At 44.0% G+C, this 14,969-nt stretch overlaps 1 protein-coding gene across 1 annotated transcript; it reads left to right on the top strand.

The window, feature by feature from the left end:
- The first annotated feature begins 1,333 nt into the window (after positions 1 to 1,333).
- On the top strand, positions 1,334 to 14,502 carry fbxo46 (F-box protein 46). The gene is made up of 3 exons (XM_053423074.1): positions 1,334 to 1,741; positions 10,172 to 10,792; positions 10,877 to 14,502. The coding sequence occupies exons 2-3, from the start codon at positions 10,319 to 10,321 to the stop codon at positions 12,686 to 12,688; spliced, it is 2,286 nt and encodes a 761-aa protein (XP_053279049.1). The 5' UTR covers positions 1,334 to 1,741; positions 10,172 to 10,318; the 3' UTR covers positions 12,689 to 14,502.
- The last annotated feature ends 467 nt before the right edge of the window (positions 14,503 to 14,969 follow it).

The following is a 14,969-nucleotide window of genomic DNA, read 5'->3' as shown; positions in this document are numbered from 1 at the left end:
ACGCATATCTCCCACTTTCTATGTGTATTGTAATTGCCAGAGAAAGTGAAGTGTCGAGTTTGGTGTGATGTGGATACGTGGTACTCAGTCTGTGGACTGTGTTGAACATTTATTCTTCTGTTCCCTCTGATTAACCACAGCAGTGGCAAATGACTCAAATCACGGATCCATATCAAATCCATATCAATTTGAAAATTTGATAATTTTTTCCCAATATATTGGACTGACACAGACATCCAAGAGGTCACAAGGGCTGAGCTCCATCGTGACAACAACATCCATAGAATCCCGTATCTTCAGCCTCATCTACAAAGTAAAAAAAGAGTCTACAAAAACTCTCATGGGTAAACAGCAGGAGTTTAAACAGGTTGAAATTCGCGAGAACTGCAGAAGTAACTATAGAAGGAGAATATCACAGGACATTTAGGTTAAAAACATGGTGTAAATGACGCCCGTTCGAGGCGAATTTGAATGTCTTGGCTTACAGACACTTGGATGACACAGGCGCAGTATGAAGGCATGTCATATTTTTTCTGTTGTTTCTCTAAATTTGAATAAGTGGTTGCCATTTAATTACATTTTATTGGATTTGGCTGCAACACTGTTTATCCCTGGAACTCCAAAAGTTTTTTGCGGATTCAACACTTCACCCACCCCTCTATCCACATAGGGGTGAGTAGATATTGAGTGAATTTTCATTTTTTCAGTGAACTATCCCTTTAAAATATTTATGGGCTATAAATCAGGTAGGATGAACACAAAGTTTTCTAACTTCACTCTGCACCATAAATCTCTGCACTAAATGTCCATCACACAAGCAATAAAAAGTGACAGTATATTGTAGAACTGTTTAAGATGTGATTAAGATTTAATTCATTCGTCCTGCATCAATCATGGACACACAATCATGCTCAGCAATTTGTAGGTGGACACAGCACACGGAACACAACACACACAAGGGCAGTGACCACACAGAGCAGTTGGCAGCTATGTGTGCTATGTCTATGTCTCCCTATGCCGACAGTGGCCGGCATAGGGAGAGGAGACTCACTAATGAGAAGGAATATTTCTGAAGTAGCTCTGGAGCTTTAACACAGACCGAACGGTTTACAACGGACGCTGCACAAGTCCAATGCGAAGTTTGTCAGTCAGTAACAATGCCCATCATCAGTGTGTTGCTGTCCACACCTGTCCGGGCCGCAGTGACCTTTGAGATGTGACAGTGGGGCTTGCGGAGCGAGGCTGGGGGCAGAGGGCAGCAGAGGGAGGGAGCAGTGCGGACGCCATATATGGGCACACCATCGTTTCTGCCTCGCTATTGGCTGCGGGCCTTATGCAGCTGCTTGTCAACAAGATGGCCTTCCTCCCTTCGCCGTCCTGACACTGATTATTTTGGTATCCCCGAGAACATACCGTGAAGGCTTGTGTCGCTTCCAAATAGATAGCTTAGAGACCTACTGCCGGCGGCCCCAAGTAGGCGCGGAGTCAGCCGCACTGGGTTTAGAGGAGTGACAGGCACAGCGAGCCTCGACAGCAGCCACCACCGGACAAGGTTGATAATAGACAGTTAGCTGCTGGCTAATGTCGACGCTAGCCAGCGAGTGAGCTAGCTTAGCTACGTGGATAGTTGGATACTCGTGTCACCTGCATTTCCCCAGTCAAACTGCTTTGGTCAGAGCCAAACACAGCGACTTGTCATCGACAGTCAAGAGGGTCGTCGGCGGGGACTGACATTGCTTAGGTAAGTTAGCTTGTACAAAATGATGTTCAGCTTTTTTGATCCTGTTAGCCTGTTAGCAAACGTTGTCATGTTATTGTGCAGGTAAGTTGTGCTACCGAGTTAGCAAGCTCGTTAGCTAGCGACGAGTGTATTTAAACTGCAAATACCCATTAATAAGCCAGATCACGTATTACAGTTCCTAGAAACCTAGGAGGTTTAGACTCGGTTATTGTTAACCATGGGATGACGGGAGGAAACATTCGAGGTGTCAAACAGACAGTGGGCATTTTACTACGACGCTAGGAAAGCTGTTTGCTAATGGAGCAACCAGCTAATGGTTTATCAAAGGTGATTGCTTCAGTTCAAATTGACAACCAGATTAATGTTGTTGTTGTTTGTTGTTAGTTTTCTGAAGCAATAGTTGTTTGTCACCGGAGAAGTTGGCTCAATATTCTCAAATGCTGTGATGTAATGTCATTTAAAATACAACCAGGAAAAGTCACAGTGATGCGACCTGTAGGCCTTCGCTTTAGAAAGAGCAGTGACGCTCAAACCAAACTGGGTGATGTAAACAAACACATTGGTGCATTGTGCTGCACAACACAGTTCGTGTAAGAAGACCGGTACTATCTGATAAGACGAGACGACCCGGAGTGAATCTTTCTCGTGGACTGTGAAAATCTCCTGCTGTCATTGATTTAAAACCAGCTGTTTGGTTGAGTTTGAAGTCCCCCAACTTGTGATACAGATACAGGAAGTATGATATGCCCTCATCCACTGACTCAACAAGGATAATGCACTGTGTTGACACAGAGCCATTGTGATTGGAGTATCAGGGTTGGCACTATAGTTTTGACGATGTTACAGCACGCAGGAAAGACGGCCAGTCTTCTTAGGTGTCCTGGCTGAAAGACTGCTCTCCATATAATGTTCCTGGACAGACTGCTGCTGCTGGAGTGATGCACTAAGCTCTATTGTTCTGGTGACAGTTTGCAGCAAAGCTGGCCGGCTGGCCATGCCTCTATTGCATTGTCTTCACAGGCCCACATGCAGGGTTGGAGATTGAGCTAAGACTTTTTGGCATGCTTCATTATTATCATTTTTCAGCTTTTTGGCCATCTGGCTAAAATGCTGTTGTTTTTAAGTGTGGGAGAGCTGCAGGATAGCACAGGGGCTGAGTCAGAGTGACTGTTTGTCTTTATTTGGCTTTTGCAAGGTTGCGTTTTACCAATAAGATGATGGATTTAAGGGGAAAACTACACAGTAACAAGTTGCCATTGCACCATTTTCTAATCCAACTTCTAATGGGAATGTACTATGGTGTATTCAGACCAAATGCAAAATACATTTGTCCAGTGGTGTGATTACATACAACATCAACCAAAGACGCAGATAGATGTGACATGAATGGATGCACATACACTTTCACACAATAAACAAATGTCCCAGCTTAAACACAAGATATACGTGCCACAAAAGTCATCATAATTGAGCTTCTTCGGCCATTACTGACAACCAGAAACGAAATACAAATTTATTGTGAGTATCTGTGGGTATAATACAATTTCTGCAGTTTGTACAGACAACCCAAAAAGAGAGGACTGGAAGAAAAGTCAGTGAAACTATAGTACTACCAAGTAATTTCAACTGTCGGTTGTATTTAACTATTAACTAAGTTAGCACAGTTGACTTAATCGGTTACTTCAAAAACAGTATAGCAGCCGCATGAGAAATGCGAGGTAAAGTTTGCTTTCCAATCCAGCAGAAATTCAGTTTTTATGTAATGAGACAAACCTCTCAGTCTGTCACTATGTAAGCAGTCATATTGTAATATTTGAACATATCAGTAGCCTCATTCATAGGAGTTTGTATGATAGGCAAAGTGTAACTCTTCCCAAAAGCCATAAATGGCTTGCGCCAAAACATCTTATTTATGAAACTGTGTAAGCACACCTGTAGTCAGTGTTCCCCTATACATCTCTATCAACTTGAAAATGTGCAAGCCTCATGCCAATGTTTCAAACAAGCATTAGCTGTTGGCTGGATGAAATTAAGACATTACCTTTTTGTAAACTCATAGCAATAATCTTTAATTGCATGAAGGATTGTAGTCATCAGATGATTTGCTTTATGCTATCAGAGAAACGAGCTGAGCAATCAGCTCTTCTCACATCCTAAAATGATGTCCTGACTCAGAGCAATAGCATCTGAGAAACACTCGTTTATGAACCTGCTTTATTCACTGTTCCACAAAAGGAAACCTGACCTAAAATGTTGAATGTTGCAGTTAACACAATCTAAATAGGATAAAAAATCTTACCATCTTTATATTAAAAAAATAAGAGAAGCCTCTGAACTGTGTGGTGAGTCTTAATTTAAATTCATGTTGTTGGGGCAGCAGCAGCCAACCCCCCACCTTTGTTATATTGTGAAGCAGCAGGGTGTACCCCCTTTTGAGGTGTGAGCGATGGCTAATATATTTTACAATTAAGAGGTGCTCATGGAATACATATGGCCACTAGCATAACCACAAACACCACTGTTGGTTTGCATCTAAATCTTAAAGTGGCTCTAAAAGTGACATGCTATGAAGTGAAAATAAATGTCTGAGAGGCATCATTATACAATATGATACCTGACATTTAATTTCCACAATTTGGTTTCAATTTACTGCCTCATCTTCCCCACTGGCAGTTTTTCAGAAATGTTTGCATGCATAGGTCAAGTTTTGCGAACAGGTGTTCACTCATATGCTCCGTTCAAATTTGTTATAGATCCTAACTTTGCACCAGATGTGTCATAGACCTCCCTCAGGCCCCTTTTTGTGCATATGCAGTTTAAATAAGGCCTCTGCACCTTGTCAACATCTAAGTAAGCAGTGTGTGTAGCTGTATAATCAGTGCTATGAAGATTTCCACATCATGAATGCAGCAGTAATTCTCAAGCATTTGACAGAACGGCAACTACGCCATTTGTTTATCTAGATACGTTTCACAGTGTTAGAAAAACTTCTCTTTCAGACAGAGGAGGAGCGATTTACTCTGGATTATTAACAAAATGTACATACGACATACGTGTAGGTTAAATGACACAACTTCTGTCTGGTCAACTCAACCCCTCCTTTCAATTTTGGGGAGTCTAACTTGTACTATGTGGATGTCATCCAGGGTGATATGTCATACCTAAGGCCTATATAAGCTATACAGTTGTGTATAGGTGCAGTCATAGTTAGTGAAGTTAAATAACACGTACTGAAAACACAATTTTTTTTTTTACTGTAATTTGTCAAACGGCTTGGATACCTAACGATGCGGTCTCCAGCACAGTAGTGTTGCTGTTGTGTCGCTAGCTGCAACTATACTTTGGTGGGATTTGAAGGATTAGGTTGATGCAGAAAGCTTAAAACCAGACCCAAGCCTTCATTTGCACGAGCTCCCTCAAATGAAGAGGGAAAAAAATCTAAGTATGTCAGTACTGACTTGGACTGTGGAGTGGTAATGTTGAGTACTGTAAACTGAATGACAGATGACTCCCGACTGTGTGTGGTTGTGATTTGCTGATAGGACAGTGTCTTCTCGGTGTCCCAAAAATATGTATTTTACAGGCAGGCATTTGACATTTTGACTACACATTCATTGGTACATTTTTCTGGAATTGTTTATATGGACTAGTAACTCATTACATTAAGTCCCTAGTTTTTACACCCAAAGTGAATATCTGAACATGTTTTTGTGCGCAACCCAGCTGAAGTGATGGGTTCACCCTCTAAGGTACATCTAAGGTGAAAACTCCTGGCGTGCTGAAAAGTTCTCCCTTGCTGCTGATATTGGTAAAGACTGGTGTTTTGGTGGGCCATCAAGAAGGTGTAATTTCCTCCCACCCTGTAGATCACCTGTTTAGCTGTGACAGACAAGTCTGTCAATATGTTTTGTGTGAGAGGGAGACAGCGGGGCAAAGAGCATGGCACAGAGCTCTATAATGAAGCAACTGCACGATACAATAAGCAAGAAATATTTTGTGTTATTATGAGAAGTTGAAAACAAGTTTAAGTTAATTATGAAACTGTAGCAGAAGAAATAAGACCTTGGTAGACAGTCACTGTCATATCAGGGAAACACTGCACTTCTGGTGAGGTTAGATTTACAAAATTACAATGTGGACACAGAGAAAAAATATTTTTCATTAAGGTGAAGCCCAGGTGCTGCGCAGCAGTCAATATTCTAATGCCACTAAATGTCTGATCGGTCATGTAAATGCCACTTTAGCCAGTAATGCAATGGAATCCTTTTCATTTGTATATAAATGATTATGTTGTCAGATGTCATCTCAAGCATGAAACAGTGATTTAATGCACAGTCTCGGTGCAGCAGCCCAGAAGTTACTGTTCTCCTTGTTAACTAATGCACTGTTTCATACTTGGTTTAGTCATCTGACAACATGAACAGACAAAATAATGAAATGACCACGGTTAAATTGTGTGTAAAGCTGAATTGAAGAATGATATCAGTGAGCAGGAGGTGACAGACAGGAGTTTACACCTGCTGAGACCAACAGGAGTAATCTGGCTGTCCTGATCCTTGCCACAATTGCTGGTGGCACAGTATAGTATTCGCATTGGAGTCCTGCAGTGGGCAGTTTCTTGTAAGCTCCTCTCACAATGCCTCCCAATCTGCTCTGAAAGATGGATTGCGTGACGCAATGAGAGGGAGGGGGAAGAGGAGTTGATGGAAAGGATGTAGAGATAAAAGTGGTTAAAGAGACTCATAAAGGGTCATGGAGAGCGGGGACAATAAAATGGGTTCTCTAGCTTTTTTTCCTCACAACATTATAATCTGGCTGCTCTTAGCAGAGTTATTGCTGTGTGATTACAGAGGAAGCATTTGAATTGGTTCACCACAGCGTGGGCGGTGTTTGCTTTTTGCACTTCTCTGAGCCATTCCATTAGTTCAAATGTACAAAACATCACCCATTCATTTTGTACGGGGCACAACAATGACCTGTTTTCAAGCCTATGGAGCATGGTGGAATAATTAAGTGCTATAATACTACGTTTTTATTGAAGACATTGTTTTCATTTTGAGAAATTTTGTATATGCTATGGCAGTGGTCTGATATAAAGCAGAATACTGTGGGCTGTAACACCTTATCCAGCTTTCTGAACAGTGTTTGTTCGTGATCGAGACCCTAATGTACTTGGATACAGTTTGAATCACTCAATCATATTTATATTCAGGTTTCTTATTCTCTTTACAAATATTGGGTATATAATTAGGGCTGAACGATTAATTGCATTTGCGATAAAATCGCGATATGATAAAACGCGATTTTCTAATCGCAACGTGCGCGATTAAAACGTGCGAAAGAGAGTAGGGCATTGGGCTGCTGTCCTCACCCGCAGCAAGAATGCCGCGGGACCACAAAACTCCTCTGATCAAGAAGATAGTGAAGCAAGCCTGCATCACCTACAGGGTCCTAAAGTCTTCGGCTGACGTGGCGGACTCACAGAGCGAGCTCATCCCGCTGCTGACCGCGTTGCGGGCGGCGGACCAGAAAATCACTCCCTGGAAAAGCAAGCCGTGCTCCGGGGCGACAGGGCTCCAGAGCCCCCCGGTCACCTACATGCACATCTGCGAGACGCTGGTGTTCAGCATGGGGGTGTTCCTGCTGAGGCCCGGCGCCTCCATACCGCTGCACGACCACCCGGACATGAATGGGAATCTACGGAGCTGCTGATCCGCAAGCTGCCCTTCCAGCGCATCCAGCTGGCCCGCCGCATCCGCGGACACAGAGCTTAAACTGCTGCTGCGCCACTTACTATAACAACGCCGCATTCCAACACTTATACAATACAATTCAATGTGGAAGTAATCCAAGTATTCAGAATACGTATATAGAATATAGTATCCTTCCCAACACTGGAAATGTTACTGACTTGGGAGCAGTAAGACTATAATTTAAAAAATGTTTTTCTCAAGACGGTAAATTTTGCACACAGGTGCATGCCTTGTGTTTATACTTACAATGACTTTGATTAAATTACTTAAATGCACACTGATTTGTTGTTCTTGTTTCTGTAATGAGCCGTTAAATTAAAATGTGGGAAAGAATATTGTACAGTAAATGTATCTAATATTGTGTTGGTCATATTTAAATCATTCATTATGGTTTTTTTTGGGGGGAAAAGAAGATAAAATAAAAAAAATCGCATATTAAATCGCAATCGCAATATTTGGGGGGAAAAATCACAATTAGATTATTTTCCCAAATCGTTCAGCCCTATATATAATACAAATCAAACTATAAAGATTTAAGGAAGTTAATGGAGATTCTCTTTGAAATTTGTCTTACAAGCGTTACATCTGTGAGTGTAGTTTACACCATTGGTCCGCTGAGTGCTGCGTGACTGAATCAAGTTTCATCATTGGTCATCTGGTCATGTTCTGGGAGTTCTCCCATAGGCTGTTGTCCCTTCAAAATAAACTGGAACAAACCGCTTCTATTATCAGACCATTTTTGGCGACATTTTTTGTTAGAAGTATCTAAGTTGTTGTTTTGACAAACCATAGCAACTTTACATAGAAGAGATTCATCAGTACTGCCGTGTGAGCAAGAGGCACCTCTGTGTGTCAACTGTGGGGTATGTTCAGCTCCAACAAAATGCAGCAAAATGTTTATTTGGTACCTTGAACACCCTGTTGCGTTTGGCTTGCACACTGCCATTTTCCTCCAAGAGTTACTCTACATGTCACTGCTGACTGACCTTTGCCTTTTCTGAGTTGTGCGCAGGGACTCATTTTGTTGTTATAGTTAAATTGTACCTTGAATCTTGGATGGGAAACACCTCTGACACACCCATGAAATGAGAGAAACCTGCCTGAAGCTTGTTGCACACCTTTTTAACACTATTTCAAGGAAACAAGTTATTCAACCCGGCAACTCCATCCAAACACAGCACACTAGTGATGAGACTGAAATGTCCTGGTTCCTTGAGAGGCAGAGAGGTAGAGCATTGGTTTATGAAATATGTGGAGGCTACTCACTGTGAATGACAAAAAAGCGGCATTCAGACATGCACGGAAAACCTGAACTCTTCTAGGTATTACCTGGAGCAGCTGTATGTGAGAACAAAAATGTCTTAAATAGCATATAGCTGTTCGACAAATTTTCAAATATGTCCTAAATCTCACACATTTACCATGTTTCTGCCAAATACTATGTTTTGACTTAGTCCTGTTTATTTTAACAGGACTAACTGAAAGAAATTAAGGGGTCGAAGTGGTTTTATTGTCTATGATTATAATCAATATTAATATTATATAAAATTCTCACCTTTTAGCACATTATCTGTTCCTTTTTGATGTTGTATTTTTTAAACATTGTAATGTTAGCAGTAGATACCAGATTGTGTAGTGCCATGACGAACTTTGCATTGACCAATCGTCCCCTGTTACATTCTATATAATCTGGAAATTGGCAAAAGATGCTCAAATTGTCTTAGGCTGTTGCAACTTATCTGAAATGATGTTTGAGTTTAATCCTATTATACAGTTTTAGCATGTTATGTATAAAGCCTAACCTGAAAAGGGGCAGTTCAGGACTGACAGATTAAGTGTAATTGTTGGTTCAAGCTGTTACAGATACAGACCAGGCCTTCAGTTCAGCAGCAAGTCAAATGTGTTGTTCCATTGCCACATACTCGTCTCCTTAAGCACAAATGCACGTTCCTGGCAGCCCCGGCAGCTGGCATAGCTGCAGAAGCAAAGCACGCTGGGTGGACTAAAGGCTTTCGCCCCTACCCTGTAGGATACACTCTTTGGCAGGGAGTAAGGGGTGAGAAAAGGGAGGACACTACAGCAGTTTCATTACTACTACCCCACCCCCTCATGCAGCTTGCTAAAAATAGGTCCAGCATATGCCTGTTTGCTCCTCCCTGCGTTGCCTCTTATTAAGCAAGTCCTCTTTGAAGCACTGAGATGCAGGAGAGGAGAAGAGGGAGAAAGAGGAGGGCCCATATGGAGCTTTTGTTTTCCATCCTTCTTCCCTTTCATCGGCCGGCCTCAGACACCAAACCTGAAATGGAATCCCTCTAATTTGATTTAGAGGCTCTGAAGCAGGGGAGATTATCATGACACACAGAAGCGAATGTAAGTGCTAATTGAGTTTGGCCAAAGTAGGAGGCAGGCAATTGTGAAAGTTCAGAGAGCAGTATAATGATAGTTCTGTCCAGTCTAGTGGCTCAGCTGCTGAAGTAATGGGCTAACATTAACATTCGGTCTGAATTGTACCTCAAGGCAACTATTCAACACAGCCATGATTAGTCAATGATTGTCTGAATTGATCCATGCACCAAAGATTGTTCTAGTGACATTGTTCTAGTGACAATGAACTCTCTTTTCAGAGATTGAACGTTTTTGTTAGTAATAATTTCTCTCTTCTCTCATTCGTCCGCAGGTTATATGCCCAGGGTTGCAGGCTGGCTTGTTGGCAGACAGTGCCCATCAGGTTGGCACTGGGATAGGGAGCCAACAATGAGAGCCCTGGCTCTGGGTGTTTGCTGGCCAGCATAGATGCAGATATGCCCCAGTGGTCCGCATCCTGATGGACCGAGACACCTTCTCCCACATCCGCCTTTGGTGCCCGCGCCCCTTTGGCACCTACTCCCAGAACAAAGCTAGGAGTCCAGGCTCAGGGGGCAGCAGTGGAGGTGGGGCAGGGTCCCCCTCCCTCTGTAAGGCTGAGCCCTCTTCAGGGGCCATTAAGACAGGGAGTGGAAGTGAAGATGGTGTGTTGATAGTGGGGGTGCAAGAAGAAAATGGCGACGAGGAGGATGTGGGCTCAGAGAACACACCACCTGAACCTGAGCTTGAATCCAGCTCCGCAACACAGAGCCAGGCCCCTCCACCCTCTTCAACTTCTCCCTCGCCACCCTCTCCTGGGTCGCAGATGGAAGATGGCCGTGTGCTGTTAGACACCTGGTATGTCATTAAGCCGGGCAACACCAAGGAGAAGATAGCCTTCTTTGTTGCACACCAGTTCAGTGGAGCAGGCCAGCCCAGGCCCAGTGCAATGAAGGTAAGGAACTGAAACAATAAGTATCAAAAAGAAAATCTAAATTAGATTTTTTTTAATTTGAATTTAAATAATTTTGTTTTACAGGTAAAGGGTAATTGGGCGACTGACTGCAGTAAAGCCAAAAGACGAAGACGATGCTCCTCTTACGACCCTCCTTCACGCTCCCAAGTCACAGAGCTAAATCTCAGCCATGACTCACTCCTTGCACCTTCCAGCCCCGATGAGCCTTCTCTAGGAGGTGTGAGTGAAACAGACCTCTTGTCAGTGGCAGAGATGGTTGCCTTGGTGGAACAGAGGACGGCTATGGCCCTCCAGGGGATTGTAGCTGTTCATGGGAACCAACATCAGCAACCCCCTACAACCACTCACAATCTGGATCTTGCCTCCCACCAGCACACTCTACTCCGGGGAACAGTATCAGACCCCACACCTATGGTATTTGTGTCAGACAGTTCAAATGGCCAGCCCTCCAAAGAGGCCGAAGAGTCATCGTCTCCCTTCCAGACAGACCAGGAGCTGGAGGAGCAGCAGGAGTCCTTACGGGTGGCTCAGGCCATCGCACACTTTGAGTCCCAGAACCTAGAGAATCGGCTCTCTCTGGGCACTGGTTCTGGAGTAAACTCCTCTAATCAGGACAAGGAGTGTAGGAAAGGAGAGGAGTCTGGCATTGTAGCTCCTCCTCCGCCACCCAGCCGCAGTCACGGTGAGGTTAGGATAGCTTTCAGAGTGTCGAATCTGGACCCGCGGTCTCAGTTGGAGACATCTGGCAGGTCCCGCTGTATGTTTATGAGCTGTGGTGGTGGGAGCAACCAGGCAGCAGCCAGGGCAAAAGAGAAGATCACATGTGACCTCTACCAGCTCGTCAGCCCCTCATCAAGAGACCCCAGTAGTCTCCTGCTTGCTGCCACAACTGCTGCCCCAAAACAAGATGGAGACCATCATCTTCCAGACAGGCTGGTCTGTGGCAGCCCTGACCCAACCCAAGAGCTTTCCTCTGGCGAGAAGAAAATTGCTGGTATGGGGAGGGAGCGAGTGACAGGCTTCCATGTGGAGGTTGTGGTGACAGGTGCTGTGGACCAATGTGTGTTTTATGGCAAGGACAGTACAGAGAATGTGCAGGAGGAGACTGTATGTTTCGCTATGACTAATGGGGGAGGGAGTGGTGGGGGTTCCACTGACCCTTCATCAGATGATCCTCCTCCTGGACAGCTCTTCTTCCTTCAGCCGCCCCGGGGCCCTGAGGAAGATGCAAAAGGAATTAGCCCTGTTAGTGGGTCAGGAATCTGCTCTTTGGACTGTGCCAACAACAACGGCCATGGGGCAGGGGTGGCAGTGGGTTCTGGGGAGCGGGCAACTCGACCAGACTCTCCGAGCGTTGTGGACGACTGTTCGGACCCTTCGCTGTGCCGCCTCTACCGCCATGTGTCCCATGACTTCCTGGAGATCCGCTTTCAGATTCAGAGGCTCCTCGAACCGCGCCAGTACATGCTGCTGCTGCCCGACCATATCATGGTCAACATCTTCAGCTATTTGCCGACACGCTCCTTGGCAGCCCTCAAGTGCACATGCCATTACTTCAAAATGCTGATAGAGGCGTATGGAGTGCGAGCAGTGGATTCACGCTGGAATCAAGACCCACTATACAGGGACGACCCCTGCAAACAGTGTAAGCGGCAATATGAGCGCGGAGATGTTTCCTTGTGCCGTTGGCACCCCAAACCTTACCACCATGACCTGCCTTATGGACGTTCCTACTGGATGTGCTGCCGGCGTACAGACAAGGACACACCAGGCTGCCGTGTTGGGCTCCATGACAACAACTGGGTCCAGCAGCCTTCGGATGGCTCTCAGCCCATCCGCACTAAGAGAGAGGACAGAAGGGAGGAGGCCAGGTAGAAAGGACATAGTAAAGCTCACACAAACCAACTCTCATCTCCGCTTGTGTATCACCTGTTTTCTCCGTCTCACCTCTCTCCAGAGGACGATCAGGGGAAGAGGGGTATGAGGAGAATTTAGCACTCCACGAATGCTTCTGTTTTACTTTGCTCCAGGAGTCCTTTCTCATACTTGCCCTCAGTGGAGGGAGTTTGAGAGGTAAAGAAGGAAGAGAGATGTGTCACTCTCCTTGCCTTGTTTTTTTTTTTTCAAAGCCCTCCAGTGTCCCTCTCTCCCCCCCACTGTGTCCAGAGTGGCACCTTTAAAAGATTGCATACCAGGGTTGGGGTCCCCTCCTGCTGCTGTCAGTAAGCCCTCTTTCTGCCTCTTAATCATCTGGGTTCCTGTCTAACTCCATACATGGTTGTTAGGTTATTCACGGGAAAACTCTGCAGTGTATTTGACTGAGATTAGCATTCATAAAGTGACGCATTGAAATGTAATGCCCTAGAGCCTGCTTACTGTTCCCAATACCTGTTCTGTGTTATCACACACTTCCATGTTAGCTGTACAATGGTGCTTCAAGGAATGAGATGTACAACAGATGTAAAACTTCAGTGGTGGAATGTTCAGAGTTGCTCTAGAAATGTGATTGTATAAAGCAAACTTGATTTTCCGTTATATAAGATTGCCATTTGTACCTGTTCTGCACCACGACTCTCTATTTTTTCTGAATGTGCTGTAAAGTACTGTGTTGATCAGTCCCCTGATAATGCTGCTGAAATCATTGCCTGTCACTTATGTAAATACTGAAATAGCCATACCATTGGTTAATGACGGGCACATTCTCCATATTAGACCCGTTCCTGTCATTGTTTCAGAGAGGACCCTAACCTTGCTGACCAGCCATATAGAGGAGCCACTGAGGATTTCTGGTTTACAGAGAATTGTGGGAGATAGACTTTATTGATCAAGACATGTGGGATTGAATGGGATTAAAAAGAGAAACTTGATGTCACTTTGAAAAGGCCTGATGTCACTTTGTATGGTTTGATTGACTTGCTTGTTTGCCTTTTTTTTGTTTGGCTGTTTTTATTGGTGTGTGTGTGTCAGAGAATGTTTGCTGTTGTTTGCTTTTATTCTTGAGGACTGTGTTCTCCCTGTATTAGTCTGAGGGCCTACTCATCCAGCAAAGATGTATTTTTGTTTTAAATACTCCATCTTTGTTCTAACCCCCAGCTCTCTTCCTTTCCTCCTCCCCTCCGTCCTCCCGATTGGGCAGAGGGCAGTGTTCACCAAAGCCATCATTCATGCTTAAAAACGAGTGAAACCAACAACCACAGACTGCAGAAACTCTCTACACCAGCTTCCAGCCTTAATAGCCCCCTACCTCTTTCCCATCCTGCAGGATACTGAGGCGTTGGATACCTCACAGATTATCAAGAGTATTGGGAATTGCACAGGACCCTGCAAGTGGCAAGATTTCAGGAGCTCGATGGACTCAATTGAGCTCTACTGGATCCACCCATAACTCTGTTGGAGTGTAAGATGAACAGTGCCTGATGACGGCTCTGACTCTTCACTGGGGAATTAAAAATTAAACTCTGTCCTCCCCCTTTCCCCTTTGCTTTTCCACTTTCTCTACCTGCAAGCTGACAGACTGGACATTGAAGATCTGAATGTGATGAATGATGCTGAAAACGCTGCATGGAGAAGGGAAGATGGTTGGGTAGTCATGGGAGAATTCTGTAGGTTCCAGACATGTACAATGCTAATGGAAATATCTGCTTAAATAAAAACAGAAGTGATGATTAAAAACTGGAAATCTGAATCAATACATGGTTGTGTTGTGTGTGACGAGCAAATAATGGCCTTAAAAATTATCTGTAGGGATTGATTTAGTCATTTGTACTTTAGAGTTACCCAGTGCATCTTATCAGAGCTCTACTTAATGTGGCCAACCCAGCTTTCAAGAGTGTAATATGGAATATGTAGGCATGTGCTACTATTTGTTATTCTACAATCACTGAATTGTTCTAGATAACTTCTAATAATCTATGATAAATATTTCAAATCAAATAACTAAAAGCTTGTTAGTAACAGAAATGAGCAGACTTGCACATTTACAGATTTTTGGTTTTTGAGTCCCGTTTTTAAGAGAAGTACAAAATAATGCTACCCGTTGAGCTATTTGAGACTTTATTGAGTTTACAACTTACCTTACTTCCAAGTTAAAAACTTCTCTAACACCTTTTATTTCAGTGCTGCTATCGGGTGAAGCCTGACCTGTGATAGAATAAGC

This window comes from Pleuronectes platessa, chromosome 5, assembly GCF_947347685.1.
Source record: "Pleuronectes platessa chromosome 5, fPlePla1.1, whole genome shotgun sequence".
NCBI classification, from domain to species: Eukaryota; Metazoa; Chordata; class Actinopteri; order Pleuronectiformes; family Pleuronectidae; genus Pleuronectes; species Pleuronectes platessa.
Note: the sequence above shows the minus strand (reverse complement) of the source record. Positions and strands in the feature narration are given on the sequence as shown.

Bases quoted from the DNA above. Each gene is read 5' to 3' on its own strand.
- fbxo46 (XM_053423074.1), top strand. From the start codon at position 10,319: ATGGACCGAGACACCTTCTCCCACATCCGCCTTTGGTGCCCGCGCCCC. The intron at 10,793-10,876 runs GTAAGGAACTGA...TTTGTTTTACAG, and splicing joins CCAGGCCCAGTGCAATGAAG to GTAAAGGGTAATTGGGCGAC.